The sequence below is a fragment of the Corvus moneduloides genome, chromosome 21, assembly GCF_009650955.1.
Source record: "Corvus moneduloides isolate bCorMon1 chromosome 21, bCorMon1.pri, whole genome shotgun sequence".
Classification (NCBI taxonomy): Eukaryota; Metazoa; Chordata; class Aves; order Passeriformes; family Corvidae; genus Corvus; species Corvus moneduloides.
Window position 1 is genome coordinate 101511 of NC_045496.1, and position 16527 is coordinate 118037.

At 38.2% G+C, this 16527-nt stretch overlaps 1 protein-coding gene across 14 annotated transcripts in view; it reads right to left on the reverse strand.

Annotated features, from left to right (window-relative positions):
- The window catches only part of RALGPS1 (Ral GEF with PH domain and SH3 binding motif 1), an 87067-nt gene that overhangs the window by 13921 nt on the left and 56619 nt on the right, over positions 1–16527 (reverse strand). For 9 of the 14 annotated variants that reach the window (XM_032130914.1, XM_032130913.1, XM_032130915.1 and 6 more), the window contains 5 exons: positions 13924–13991; positions 2294–2471; positions 1673–1824; positions 431–482; positions 76–156 (listed from right to left, as the gene is read on the reverse strand). In XM_032130914.1, coding sequence (XP_031986805.1) covers positions 76–156; positions 431–482; positions 1673–1824; positions 2294–2471; positions 13924–13991 — 531 coding nt within the window. The remainder of the gene's footprint in view (positions 1–75; positions 157–430; positions 483–1672; positions 1825–2293; positions 2472–13923; positions 13992–16527) is intronic. The other 5 variants (XM_032130920.1, XM_032130918.1, XM_032130921.1 and 2 more) reach the window with 2 other exon arrangements.

Consider the following 16527-nt stretch of genomic DNA (forward strand, 5'->3'; position numbering starts at 1 on the left):
TTACACTAGGAAAGCGTAAAGACCCAAATTGAAGTTTAGCACCATACAATGAAAGAGGTAGACCCTGAACTGTACCTGTAGACACAGCTTCGACTCCTAGGAGAATTTCGGATTGGTACCCTCCAGTTAGGCCCCAGCGTGGCATATAAACGACCCCTGTTTGTGAATGCAAACATCTGGTGAGGGCAATTCTAGTTTGAGACTTCAACAGTTAGGGTTTGGTACACATGACAGAGATAGCTCCCAATCTTTTCAGGTCCAATACCTTTACAGTGCTTTATTTCAAAATGTTTGCCACTTTTTCCCTAACTAATCAATATTTTGATAAAAATAACTATTGATTTAGGGCTTACCTATGTTAGGGATCATTTTTGAATTTCTTAGCTAAGTCTGTAGAGTGCTCAGTGAGTGTACATGAAGACTAACTCACCTTTCAAGCCCTGACGGCAGCTCCTCACTAAATTCTGAGCTTTCACTGCTATCTAGAAAGAGAGTAGTACAGAGAAGGAGTAAGAAAACCACCCGTGGGAAAATACAAAGCCAATGTATGTGGATCACCAGAATACTCTTTTATATAGTACTGTGGACACCATTTACTCAAATCATGTTTTGAAATAGAAGTGTTTAGAGTTCATGGTAAAATCTTTAGTTGGAAGAGGCTTACATGAGCCACTTCATTTATAGTATCTCACTCTTAACTCACGTTACTGCTGTGTTTTAATACCATTACTTTAATTTTCATCATGCTTTTACTTCAGAAGCTGAGCACTTCAGGAACATAAAATCCAGCTCCTTTGTAAGACAGTATTTGTACCACAATATCCATAAGTCGACTGAAGTTATTAGATATGGTATCACAGTTCATTTTCAAGATGCAAACACAACTCTAATAAAGGATATGTCAGCAGTATGCTGCTGCTAGCAGTTATTAAAAATACGTATGATGGTATTCATAACTAAAGCCCCTATTTCTCCTCCAAGACCATCACCAATTTGTCCCTCCTTTTGTGGCATAACTATTTGGCTCACAGCTTTAATTTGCCCAGGACTGATCTTCTAATGCTCTGTTTTAACACAGTGAGCTGTGCCTGTATTTCCAGAAGTGCAAAGATCATCTCAGTGTCTAACTCTCATCCAAGTGATGTGCTATCTTTCACAGTCAATTTCCTATTCTAGAAATAGTCCTAGTCTCTTAAAAGGTGGCTTTGTCTTGCTTAGAACACATATTCTTGATCACTTTTTTGATATTATAATAATTGTTTTATTAATTATAATACCATATTGTGTTCTTTTTACGTTTCTTTTTAATTCTCAGAGAGTACAGCCAAACAATTCTCCCATCTTCTAAAATATATAGTTAAAATCAAAGTTTTCTTTGTGTAAATGTAGCTTTTAAAATATATATCGCTTTTCCCCTTGTGAAAGCTGACAAACACTTTGTGTCACATACCGAGCATCTAAAAAACCAATCTTCCTTCATGCCACTTTTACCAAATGCATCAGTGGATAACTGAGGAAAGGTGAGGTAACGTTGACCAGGTAGCAGTTCTGATCTACTTTCTTCCATGAAAACAATCAGTCTTTGCATGGGAACTAATGATCTTCCTAATTCCCTACTTTTTCAGACATCTGTGAGTCTGCAGCGCCCTGGGGCAGGAGCAGGGGACGGTACCTATGGAGAGGCCGTTGGCCAGGCGCGTGCTGGGCGCGTGGCCCCGCGCGGGGCTGTGGCACTCCAGGACGCTGTCATCCAGCAGGTGCCGCGGCCGCTCCGTGGGAAACGTGGCGCTTTTGCTCTCCACGACGCTCAACTGACACATCATACTGCAACATGGAAGAAGAGAAGAACATGAAATCCCTCTTACGTCATCTAACAGCCACCCTTGGCTCACATTGTTACCACTCAGCCTCTGCCTCATCAGCAGGCAATTATACACTACCACTTACTGTACATATGCTCCTTTACTACCTAAACAAGTTACAGATTTTACTTCTCTTTGTCAGTAACAGTTATTAAATAAATGTTTTGACTCCTCTCCATACAAAACCTGAACACCCTTGGTGGCAGCAAAAGCAGAAACCCAGGAAAAGGAGACACACCAGGAATCCACAGACCAAAGCGGATAAGCAGCTTTCAAGTATTGCCAATGCCTGGCACTAGCAGAGGATAGAGTCAGCAAAAGTAACAAAAGTGTCAAGAGAAAACCGAGAGAATACATAGTAAAGCCTGAAACACTCTTGCAATACAAGAAATGGGAAGGACAGATACTACCATGTTCTGCTGCTATCTTACATCTTTATGACACATGTAACTGCCTGAGCATGAGACACTGGCATCACGCACTTGTTTCCCAGGCTGTGACTCTTCCGGTGCCTTGGTACAGGAGGTGTAGATAGACTTGCTGCTACTGAGGCATCAGGACACGTGGGTCTCCTGCTGAATTTCATAATTGCTGACAGGTCAGATGGACCTAAAAGACAGAGATTATTTAACACTGAACTGATGCAAATCCCAGAAATTTCATTGGCTGGTGTGTTTAGGCACTGATTAAAATGGATTTTTACAGATAACCAAAAGGCACCATTTCTGAAGCACTGTTTCTTGCACATTAGGGTTACACCATCCATTTTTGTTACAAATTCATCTTCATAATCTTGAACTCCCTGGAAGCAATTTTTAAAACGGTTTTGCTCATACTTTTACCAATGAACTCCAAAAACTCTTGGCATCCTTAAAACAGCTGGATGTGCCAAAGTGTAATATGCAGAGCCATAAAGTCAGTTTGTACTTCAGGTGTGAACAGGAACGTTCACACGTGTTTTGAATTTTGTTCACAGCTTCATGTTGAGAATAAACTGTAAACAATCTGCTCATAGTGACTCACAGCTTGAGCATGTAAGAGAAAGCAGGGGCTTTTCATATACCTAATGGCCAGACAGATGCATTACTTCTCAAACATCTATGAGCTCTAGAGATGTCTCACTGCAATCATTCTTCCTCTCAATTTACAGATTTTATGAGGCCTCAAAGAAAACATGGACAAACTGGTTTTGTTCCAGCTCTTTGATGCTGTTTGCAAAAAGCAGGCAGTGAACTTTGCAACACAGTGGAATGTGTTGCATAGTAAATGCCAGGCTATTCTTGGCTTCACAGGAAACAATTGAGATTTCACTTTTAAACATCTAGCTGTGGCATTGGTGCTTGTGATGAGAGTGGGAACAGCGGCCATGAAAGTCGCCATCTGCCCCACATCCTTCTCCTTGGGACAGTCCAGGCACCAGCAGAACAGACCTCTGTCTACATTACAAGAATCACTTCCTGGAGGCTCCAGCAACCTCAGCTTAGTCAGCTTCTGGACTCTAACCAAAACGCACCCGCTAAGAGGTTGACACAAGAAGAAACTGTGATGTGAAAGGCCATGTACAATCATCATCAGAATCTTTACAAAAGGTGTCTGGCATCAAGTAAGTAATAAACTGAAACAGAAAAAAACCTCAAAACCAATCCAAAACATCAACATTCCACTGCACAGTTTGACAACAGGATGTGAACATGAACTTTTAACAGAAAAAGTTAAAGTCTGAGAGACAAGACTTCCCAGGGAAGTGGTCATGGCAGCAAGCCTGTCAGAGTACAAGGTGAGTCTGGATAACACTCTTAGTGACATAGTTTGATGTAGCCCTGCAAGGAGCAGGAAGTTGGACTCAATGATCCTTGTGAGTCTCTCCCTACTTGAGACATTCTTTTTCTATTTGTTATATAGGCTACTCTCTCTATCCTGAAGCACGGAAGGTATCAACTTCCTCTGCCTTGAACTGAGGATTCATGAGACACAAGAAGAAATAGGAGAAGCAGTAATGAGTTTGTCCCAGTAAGAGCCAAAAAACCCCAAACCAAATAAATGCAAGATGCTTTACTGTCCATACTCACTCTGCAATATAGACTTACATCAAGTTGTATGAAACACAAAAATGAATTCCAAATTTCTTGTATTTTTATCTTCCCATAGCCTAGACTCTAGAATTTCACTGTGAGCTGGGTTGTAACTAGGAAATACTGCAAAGGGTTTTTTCCCTAGCAGTAAGTGGAAAGATTTAATCCACAGAGTGTTCTCCACATTTGAGCAAACAGCCCATTATGCTGCTTAATTAATAATGAAGGGAGCCCCAAGACAAGCAAAAAGACAAAACAACTTTTAGCAATACAGAGAGGAGGGACAAGTTTGTTAGAGGAATCATCAGTAGTATTATTCATCAGATCATCAATTTAGAAGGAGAACAAAGACACAACCGTTTTTAAGCCTGTTTTCTTCCTCATTCATATATATCATCAGGACAGCATTTTTGCCTGCCTGTCTTTGCTACCATCACACAATTGAGAATTTGTGAAATACAACAGTCATAGCATCAGTCACTGGCATATGCAGCTTCAGAGAAGGTCTTATACTTAATGGCCACATGCAGTTTTTAAAAATGCACTTTCAGTTGTTGCTTCATCCAGAGATTCACCCAGAGACACACATCTGGGAGGCTGGAGACTGCCGAGTACAATGTTCTTGCTGCACATACAACTAAAATCTTGATGCATTTCGGCTGTAACACAACACTGGAAGCTTCTTCCCTAAAACCAAAGCAGTTCATCTTCCAATTCTGCCATGGAGGTGAAGCACAAATTAGGACAGAAAAAGTATGACTATGAGCGCAATTATGTTTTGCCTAGTTTAATGTAAAAACTGTATGGATTCATGTTTCACCATTAGGCCTGAAAAATCTTATCTGCTGCATTAGTAGCAAGAATATACATTTCACTAAAGTCTTTCACCACAGGTTTTCATTACAAAGTAAAATTTATGCAGACACAAAACAAATGCATTCAGAATTTCAGAAATAATTGTAAGTTCTTTAGTTTGAAAACCTCCAGTTCTTCCGATGGACTAGGTTCCCAAAAAAAGGAGTTTGCGCTACAAGCTCTGTTTGTAGTGCCTTTCCATCAGATACTTTTCAATTTGTTAACAGAAAAATACTTAGGACTATTGAGGTGGTTATTACCTGCTAAGAAGCCTAAAATATAGTGGAACTGAAACCCAGTACAAAGATAGGGGCGGCTAAAAGAAAATTTCCCTGAAAATTATGAGCATTTATCAGCAAGTTTCACCTGAAATTTAGCATAAACTTCAGTGTTAATGTGCCCACTCTGAAGCTTGTCCCTTAATCTGGCTGCAGGATTTGTTCATTTTTATATTGCTTCCTGCTGTGTCATTCAGGTCTTTCTGGTGCCACTTCTCAATCCTGATTTACATTAAGTTTTTTTCAAGTGGACGACATTAAGTTCTTTTAAATTCACTGAATGCTACTGAAGTATTATTTTTAACAAGCTACTGAAACCACAGCCTGTGAAAGAGTAGCAATCTTAAGGCACAGCTCTAAAGGATTATCAGTGCAGTACAGTGCTTTTTCACACAGACACTACGCCACATGTAAAAATAACTGTTAAATATTGTAACACATAATAGTTTAGAAGTTTAAGTTTCTCACTGTGGAGAAGCAGAGACCTGAAAGCAGTTCGATTAACTTCATTCCAAAACATTGATACGCAACAAAATAAAAGCATGAGACTGCGCCAAAATTACTTTATCAGAAAGAACAGCAAAATAACAAGTCCAATGCTGACACAATCAAGCCATTACAAAACCAGAGTTGGCTGGATTTGACTCCAGGTAGGCTCAAATGTTACTATCAAAACCTACCAAGATTAAGAGATATTATCTAGCAAGAAAAAACAGTTAAGAGACTTTTCACTCTACACTCCCTTTTTTCTCCCTTCCTTTAGAGAGCATGGACTGAAATTTACACTAATATGATTGCAACATGAAACTATTTAAAGACTGATCATTATAAAGATGGTAATTGCTTGATTTCAGCAAGAGCTTTTATTACCTGGACAGCTTCAGAACAGAAAAAGTTTGTTAAACCGCCCCCCTACCCCTGAAACAAATGATGCAGTATGTCTAAAAGGACTCCACATCTCAGATTGTAATATAATATTAGGGAATATTATGAATAATATGAAAATAGTATTAGGGAATAAAATATCAGTTCACATAAAAATATTGCCAGGCTTAAGGTGTGATGTGTCAAGGGTGACAGAATTTGTGGAAATAGGTGTAAGAGTCTTACAACTTAAGACAACAGTCCAGCTTGGCTTCCTTGCTATTACATATGGCAATCACAATTGCTTGCACCAGTCCTGTGAAAGAAGGAAATGGACCTGGGTTGACAGACCACTGGAACAGGCTGCCTAGAGAGCCTGTGGAATTTCCTCCACTGGAGGTATTCCAGAGCCATCTGGACACAATCCTGTGCCATGTGCTGTAGGATGACCCTACCTGAGCAGGGAGCTTGGACTAGATGACCCACTGTGGTCTCTTCCAACTATGCCGTGATTTTGTGACTTTTTCAAATTCCTAGTTAGGTGTCTTTAGTGAAGATCCCAATGGCAGAAAACAGAATGCTTTGTGGGATCAGATGAAAACAGAAATAGCAACTGTGCAGGTATCATTATGTCTGGAGTGACCATTTTCAATGTAGTTCTGCATCCTCCTCATCTCCAAGGCAAGAGAAGGAAGTCTATATACAGTTTAGCTCTGTTAGCTCTGTGCTAAGGTAAAAAGAATTTGAACTCAAACACCTTTACAAAGTCTTTGCATCTGCTCTGCTGCCAAATGTCTATGAAGAAGAACGGTGAAGTTTATAGAGCTCTCCTCAGCCAACTACACTCAGTTCAGCAAGAAATCTGGGGTGCAGTGAGTGTCAGCAAGAGTTATGGGGCAGAGGGCAGATGACCTCATTTCTGTAAAGGAGTAAGAGACAAAGAGAGCCCATGCCAAGAAGGATGCCAAAGAGGGTAAGCAGTGAGATACTGATGAAAACTGCACAGACCAAGGGATGTTTATGGACATACCAGACTGCTGAGCAATTAGCTGGGGAAGTTATGCCTGATACTGCTGATAACAAAATTCCAATATTTAAATTCATTTGGGATTGAGTTATTTTGCCCCTTTTTCCAATAAGTGAAGTCATCTGCTACTGCTAACTCTTGTCTTTACTCTTCTGGCTCCACTCCTAGTGCATACTGTTACCATGATTGCTATTCTGTTATTTTGTCTTTCATGGAGACAAAGCACTATTAGCAGGATTTTCCAGTCAGCTGGCATGAACAAGGGTTAGTTTGGTTTTCATTATTTCTCAGCATCATTTTCAAGATTATGCTGACATGCACAGGAATGAGGTATAAAAATATTAAAATGTTATTAAAAATTTGTTTGCATTAGGGAACGTGAGACAACTTCATCAGAGCGAGCCGAGTGCTGTTCAGAGATCTGTGGCAAGAACATTTGGAAAAGTTTACACATATCCCAAAGGATCTCACTGTTTTTTCCTTTGCATAATTTTTCCATGAATAATCCTTCAAATGTTATAAATGAATGTTACTTTTGCAATCCTTCAGTAAAACATGTGAACATTTACAGTCCCCAGAGCTTTTAAAAAAAGCAACAGGGTGAGGGAGTTACAGTTCACAATTTTTCTCCACTAAAAACCTATCAATAAACCAGTACTAGATATGCAAACTAAAAATTTAAAGTGAGTTGCATATTATATGACGAAGAACTGAGTGATTTTTCAGGAAGGCAGAACAGTCTCAACTATTCATTATTTTTTGGTGAGCAGTTAAGAAGTAAATCAGATACTTACCAGCTCTGTTTCTAAAACTTAATAAAGACATTCCAAGCCACAGACTCTCTAGTTAAATCTCCACTGTAAATTTTTACTACTCTGTTTTCATTGTAACCAGTGTATGATAATTAAAACTTTCAAAGAGAAAGACCTACTTACAAAACACACAATAAATAACTTTAGATGAATTTTGTGCATAGAATCAAGAATGACAGAAAAAATTACATCTAGAATAATGGCTATTGTAAAAGAACAGTTTTAATTTTCAGAGTATTGCTTTACAATTCAACAAAAGCCTACTAATGCATACAACATGCAAGAGACATGTACGTTACGGCTGCTTCTAAGACAAGAGCAAACTAAAAACAAGAATCTGAGTCCTTGACTGCACCTCCCCATACTCCTACAAGCTCCCCAAAAGCTGTCACTCCCACACACACATACACACACACACACACACACACACTTCTGACTGCACAGTAAGCACACTTGAGTGTATTCCTTCAAATGCTTCCTGGACAGAAGTGATATTTTCAATTTCAAGTGTCACTTACGGAATCACTAATTGTCAGCATTTGTGTTACTTACTCTGTACCAGTGAAATGCACAAAATCCAGACTTACACTTCAGCAAAAATGCTGAAGTTTTTGCAGTTGGATCTGCAAGGCACTATATGGGCTTGGGTGACATCTAGATTGGCAATGAAGACATATCCATCATGAGAGTATAGCTGCAGGGAAACTCTGAAGTTTGGGTTCAACCAAACACATTAACCAATCCATCAAAAAACCCCCCAACTTTTAAAAGAAACTATTTCAGGCGACAGCTGTGAAAAGAGTCAAAACCAAACAACCAAAGCCAACTGAACCTCCAAAAAACAAGGCAGGAAAGCCCTTTGTCCTCTGGCTGGTTTATATTTGTAACATTCCTCAGGATGATAGCTTGGCAGTTAAAATAAGCATCAATGAACTGGGACATTAGACTTGTTTGGTAAGGAAGTCACAGAAAGTAATAGAAAGCAATAAAGTTAAAAACTGAGCACAATCATTCTCTCTCTGGAAACTTTGTTTTGATAGAATATTTTTCTACTATTTTTGTGAAGCTTTGGTATGTTAAGAAAAAAACCACAGTACACTAATTCCAGCTGGATTTAGTGGTCGATAACATGTCAAATCCACAGATTTGTCTGGTATTGATTTGTTTCAAAAATATTCCAGTGAGTTGTAAAAGTTTCTCAGGAAAGTATCACAGAGGAAGGGACTGGAAACCAAAGAGTAAAGTTTTCTGAACAGTCTGTAAATTTATGTGAAGAAAACTTAGTTCTTCCATTTCTACCTTAAGTCCTGTGTAAAAAAAGCAGACATAGTACACATGAAGCAATGACCAAGAACTTGCACAAGGATTAGACAATCCTCATTTCCACAGAATGACTGGCTGCTAAAGCACTTAACACAAACTATTTATTAGTTGCCAAAGCAACCAGTAAAACAAATGGCAAAACTAAATGTCAAACTCAGTGTTTACATGGAAAATGATGGTGTGGGGTTTTTTTTATTCTAAAATGCTGAACTGCTGTAGAGATATCACTAATGTAGTATAGCTACTTCAGAGGGTTACAAATGTACAAACATCCCCAGTCTTTCTTCCTTCTGTTTCTACATTTTAAACTCCTATATATCACATACTCTACATCCAATAATTGGCCTCTTCTAATTAATTAAAATATATATTCTAAGTTCTTTATGAGCTAGGTCTCAAAGCTGAATGGACTTGACACAATGGGCTGAATTTTACCCCAGAAACAAAGGAGAGAATATATCTGTTTCAGATTAATTACTCCACTTTCCTGGCATGATGGTAACAAAACCTCTGGTCTAATTATTCTCCTCTCAAGAATTACACCAAGACCTACTTGGGTATAAAAAAAAAAAAGAAGAAAAAAAAAAAGAAGAAAAAAAAGAATAAAAAAAAAAGAAAAAAAAAGGAGGGGGTGAGGGTCCATCCCTGACTACTGCGTAACAATGTCAGGAACCAGACACCAATGGAAGTTGATAGCCCCAAAATCAGGGCTACTCACAGCACAGGCCTGGCTGTTGCTAAAATTGAATGCTAGATGTTAACTTTAATGAAGGGGTTCATTAAAAATCACAGAATTGTTGAGACCAGTCTTTGAGTCACTTGGTATTAGATATAATTTTCTGGATATGGTAATTATTTTAACATTATTTTAACTTTTTATATTGCTTTTCAAGACAGAACAAATATGCTATATTTCAGAGAATGAGTAAAACCACTTTCTATATTCTGATTAGCACTGCACCCTGAACTTTTCCAAATAACATGATGAGAAAGGACATACATAACAGAACATTTCTCTACTGAGCTACACGATGTGCGAATTCTGAGAAACGTCAGTTGCTTAGAAGGCTTACATTTACCATATATTGCATTAAATCTTTTCCTTTGTTCTGGGAAAATGTATTGAGTTATACCTTCCAAAACAACCCAACAGCCATACCATAAATGACAAGCACCTTTCAGCCAACACTGCAGGAACACAGATGTCTTTTACAGCTAATTCAACTGGAAACTGTGAACAGTTAGCATACTATAAGCTCTCCAGCTACATTCTCTCTCTCTCTCAAACCACAGCAAGGCAGAATGAACAGACTTAAGTTGCTGCCAAGGAAGCTGTGTGAATCACACTGTTCCTGAAAGCATTCAACTAAACTGCTTAAAGCTCCTTCTTAAATGCTACTTGCGATAGACAAGAATCTCTGCAGCATTATGGAAGACATGAAATCTTCCTGTGAAAGCACTATTCACAGTTATATATGCATTTGGTAATTAAATGAGACCCTCTTAGCCACTAATATACAAAACATAGCTTGTTGTGAGACAGTCCCTTTAATCAGATGCCTGCCTCCTGTGTTTGAATTTACTGGAAAACTAGTTGGCAAAAGAAGTGGAAAATGGACACATGGTTTTCTCCAGCATTTTGCAAATAGAAATGCTGGAGGATTTAACTGTTTCTATTGAGCCTCACACTCATAAAGATACTTCAAGGGGAAAAAAAGAAACCCACAATGTCCCTGGCTAGAGTAAACTGTTAATATTCTTTTGAAAGATAGAAAACTGGGTAGAAGATAAATTCACAGTGCTGGCAAGTAAAATCCATTTCCACCATCCACACATTCAATTGTATTTTAGAACACAAAGATGACACTATTCCCTGCACTTAATCCCATTATAGGCTTTGGAATTATTACCAATGACATTGAGCTTTTTTCCTGTCTCTGGAAACACACACTGATCTCTAAGGAGGCAGCATGTCACAGGCACAACTAGACTTACTGCTATTAGTAATGTATTAACTTTTGGACTATCGAGACAACTGAACTGATGACTGACCTTATGGGCTAAGAACCTTTATTTTAACTTAAAATCACTATTATCAGACTCCTATGCCTTATACTATTGACATTACACTACTGCCCAAAGTATTTTGAGATCATCTATTATCATAGTATCTTACCGACTGCAAAGGACTTCCTCCTGGCACACAATGTCCGAAGTGGAATTAATGTCAAGCTATAATTTGAATCCAAATAAAATTGACAGCAATACCTGCAAATGTGCTATTTTTAATCTTCCATGTTCAAATATCTGATTACTGATATCAGAGTATTTTAGTTCAGAATTATTCAAGACTAACATATGGCTATACTCCTATTTATTACTGTTGTGAAATAAACAATAAGTTATTGCCTTCATGCTTAGTTAAATTTAAATTTGAATTTATGCTAACTTACTTAATGAACCTTCACCAGGAATAAAATTTTCAGTAAGATTTATTTTCAGTAAAATGTACTGGATTCCATTTAGTAGCATTTTTGCAGCCACACAGGTGCAGCTCACTGAAAAATTCCTGTGGGTATTACAAAATTCTGATGGCATTCATTGTCTAACTGGCAGTAAGTGAAAACTCTCTAGCTGAGCAAGAAATACAGCAGTCCACAAACGGGTCAAGCTTTCGAAGGAAATACTAACAGAAGAATGGAGCAATAGGAATGACTCAGCACTTGGTTTCTAGTCATCACACTAATTCTCACTCTGAAAAAAGCAATCTTACAGAGCACTTAGGGGTACTGAAGATTCAAAAAGGAAAATTACCCTCCTAATACTGCCAGATACTATAGGATCACATATTCAATGAAGTAGGTACTCCTCAATGTAGTCCCAACCATTTTTTGCGGACTCCAGCTGAGCTCACTGCAGTATCATGCTGTATTAGTTGCCTTCCACTAGAGTTCTGATACAGTTCTAATAGAGTTCTCAGCCCTTGATTAAGACTTACAGAGTACTGGCAATGATCACATACTATGCTGCTATGACTGAAGCTATATTCCATAATCATATAAATGAAGTGTTAACATCAAAGCCCAAGTGTTGAGCAATACAAAGCAAAAGCCAGAAAACAAAAAAGTTTACTTGTATGTCTGCTTTACATATGTGAGAAAGATGTAATCATATGAGAAGCAATAACTTAATTTCAAGTCTCAAGTAAGAAAAACCAAATCCTCACAAAAGCAGAAGAAAATGTGACAAAATGTGGTGGGTTGACCTTTACAGGCTGTCAGGTGCTCACTGAGCTGCTCTATTACTCCCCACCCTTCACAGGACAGGGTAAAGAAGATAAGATACAAAACCTTTGTGGGTTGAGAGAAAGGCAATTTAATTTAAAAAAGCAATGACTGTGTGCAGAAGCAAAAGAAATCAAAAGAAGAATTTATCCTCTACTTCCCATCAGTGGGCAATGAGTAGTCATGGCCTAGCCCCAGCATTGCAGTGGATGCTTAGGGAGATGAACACCTTAATAATAAATGCCTTGCTCCCTGCTTTCTCTTAGCTTCTACTGATGAGCGTGTCATATGGTACAGAATATCTCTCTGGGCAGCTTACATCAGCTGTCCCGGCTATGTACCCTCCCAACCCGTTGCCCATCCCCAGCTTACTGGCCTTTTTGGCAGGGGGTTGGGGTTGGAAAGATAGCCTTGATGCAGTGGGCACTGCTTAGCAGAAGCCTGGTACAACACCTTTCCAGACACAGATACAGAGTACAACACTGTGATGGCTCCTGTGGGGAAGTTAACTTCCAAATGCATTTCTGTATGAAGAAAGTGTTCATTAAGAACTACTTTTGAACTCATCTAAGTTTATAAAAATTATCCCGTGAACTATTTCTTGATATTGTACACAGCAATTAATACCACTGAGCATCAAGCAGGGAAAAGGAAAGCACCTTCCTAAAGAAATTGAAGACCAGGTCAAATGTTTATCTGACTCTGGGCATAGCAAACACAAGGTTTGTGTGAACCTATAGGAGGTTCCCTATAAATGACTGGTCATTTTACAGCAGCCAACATGAAGAGCTGGGAGGCAGAGGAGTAACACATGGGATTTTTCTTCGTTTAATATTTAGCATCTTCCTTTTTCTTTCTCTCACTTACTTTGTCTTTCATTGGTGAGAAAAAAAGACATTTTGAAAGCCAATTGAAACTGCATGTCAGATGTGGTCTGGACGCCATGGGTTTTTACATTCACACATGGTTTTACATAATGGGACAGAAAATTGGCCATTCAGGTTCAAGAAATCAAAACAGAACAGCTTTCGAGATAATGGCTCCTATAGCAGGAAGTACATTTCATGTAGCCTGATGTTTGTTTAGTCTGGTCATAGCAATAAACAGATTAGTTTTTGTCAACTTATGGATGGTACTCTAGTTTTCAGATGTTGCTAGAAGCTATTACGAATCTTTTGTCCTCCTGCTTTCCACAATGAAATTGTCTCAAATTTATGTGATCACATGGAAACCTGAAAGGAGAATTTCCTGTGTTATTCACTGCACTGCTTTTTTTGTACCAAAAGAGGGGTCTTTTTTCTTCACTTATTAAATAATGATGAAAATTCAAGCATTTGTAAAAAAAATCCCGCAATCTGACATCTGTTTCAATGCTAGCAAATACCCTCTGACATCCCTTGAATTGGAAATGTTTTTATACAAGTCAGCAATCCTTCTTGTTGACTCATGCTACTGATGTACCTCTGGATTTTCCCATATACTTCAGTGGAGGATTTCTGTAATTAAAATTATTTCCTTATTCAAATTTTTAAATGATGTTTTATACCTGCAAGATCTTCTTTGGAGGAAACCAGTCGAGGAGAGCTGTTACCTGGCTCAATTCTTAAAGATAATCTGGAAAAACAAGTTTTTAGAGAAATTAACAAAAAAAAAATCTCAATAGAAGTTGAAAGAAATTAAAGAAAGTAATTATTTTGGCAGTGCTAACTAGGAATTTTGCTTTCTTGGAAGTGTAGTTATTTATTTTGTGAAGTAACAAAACAATAATTTTTTTGAAGTCAATCACTACCTGTCAAAAGCAAGAAAGAAACTGTGAGGAAAGTCTATGAAAGCAGAAAGAGAAATCATTATTTAATCCTCCCTCTCAGTTTAAAAACGTAAGTTCATGTAGTCTTTCGCCTTGGAAAAAAAACCTCAAAAAGTTAGTAATTTAGATACAAACCTAACATTTTATTCCCTCTAAACATGAAAGTGAATTTACTGTTACCATGTTGAAATGTGCACAGAGAAATAGCTATTTAGTTACTACGACTTACAGAAAAGAAGCTTAAAAGGGCAAAGTGACCAACACTTAATAGTAAAAGAAGGTAATTAGAAGAAAGTATTATATGACATGCTGCCTCACTCCATGTGTTTTATTATGTACTCACTCACTCTTGTGTTCTCAGCACTCCAACAAATCTCAATCTCCCAATGCATATCACTTCTGCTATTTCTCAAGTTTAGGCAGTCTTCACTTGACATTCATGGGTCCTTTCCTCTGTACCAGTCTGACAAAAAGGTATGAAGGACTACAATGTTAAGTAAATTTTAATGGAATAGGCACAAATCCAAAGGAAATAACTGCTGTCATTGCACAGCAGTGGACACACAAAAAAAGCTGGAAGGTTTCAAGCTGCAGTGTCCTGCTGTGCACCCCAAGGGAAGGCTTTCTGACTTCAGATAAAAACATGGAAAGGGGCGGAGGGAGAAACCTATGACAGCATTTCAAAATATCACATATGGCTCAGCCATCACTTCCCTTATTACTCTTTATTGGGAATACCTTTCAGTTCCTTCTCTACAACATTCCAACATTGTCAACTATGTTTTAGTGTGAAGTCAGTTAACAAAGCTACGGTCCATTTCATGATTTCAAATTTCTATTCTTCTGACAGTACTGGATTCTTTTAACTACCCAAAGTAATGTACTTCAAGTAGGTGATGAATCATTCCTTTCCAGGCTACTTTTCTTTCTGTCAACTTGATTTCTGTGACCAGGAAGCAGTAACGTAACTCTCCTAGAGAGTTACAATAATACAAGTCAGTACATTATTCAAATGTTGATCACATAGGAATTTCTTTCAGTACGGAAAAAAGGCAAAAGAACTTAATGAAGTCCTTCCCTGTTAGCAAGGCCCTACTGTGTGAATTTATCTTCCATGTCTGTAGAAATGTTCCAGTTGCATCCTTTGAACAGTAGTTACTCTTCTGTTCATTTTTAAGGCTGATCTGTTCCTCACTATATTCAAGTTTCATTGTTGCCATGCTGTGAGCTTGATTTTTGCAAAGAAAGCTTTTTAATTTTTTTGTATTGTTTTGTTCTAATAATCTTCTGCAGCAACTGCCACGGATGCTATTCAGAAATTTGGGTACTAAGCTCATTTTACCGGGTTAGCTTATATTTGACAAACCAAAGTCCTCATGCAAAGCAGGCATTTCAAATTGTTTCACAGTTTTTCTCCAAATGGAAGCAGACAACCCTCCTGCTGATAACCTGTCACTGTTCCACAATTGCTAATTTCTTCGATGTCTGTCTGTGCAAGGGAGATGTTACCGGTCCTTTCCCGCATGCCACGACAACGGCATTTTTAGTTTCTGCCAGCTTTGAGGAACTCATCTCTGAAGCTCTTTCCTTACCCTGTATCAAAGAAGTTACTCAGTTTTACTACTTCCTCTGTGGCAATAGCCACAGTTTATTTGGTCACTGTGGAAACATTCATCTAATAAGCCCACTGTTAAAAGATATGATTGCAGTTCAGTCCACACAAGCAAATAGCTGCTTCTTTTTACAGTGATGTGATTTGTAATGCATTCCTCCTGAAAATTTTTTGCTTGGTTAGAATAAAATGAATTTAAATCTGCACGTAAAGATTAGAGACCATACTTCTTCTTAAGCATGCTGAACTGAACTGTGCTCATTAAGCAGGTCCAGTCTATAATTTCAGTTAATACAACTAGTGACAGAATCACGTATTTTTCACAGTAAGAATGGCAGGACTACCTCACACACCTGATAAGGCCAGAAGTCACTTGTCTAACATCACAATTTTTACCAGTTTCATCAGCTTACTGCGTATCAAGCTCCCAGACCCAGTACAACCCTTACATGTTAGAAAAACAGCACAGGTGAAATACTGCCTGTGAATATGTACATCAGGGGAAGTGCTATGACCTGCTGACAGATTTAAGGCAAGTGCATTCTTATACCTTCTTTAGTGACAAAAGCAAGTGAGATCAACTTCCATGCAACTACTTGCACTATACTATTTCTCTCTTTCTGTCTAAAATTATTCTTGTAAAGAAGAAAAGGGGAATGTAACAGCAGGAAGAAAGACCTAACACCTTTATGCTTTTAACAAGGTTTTAGGAAGAGGCATGCTATGGTTAT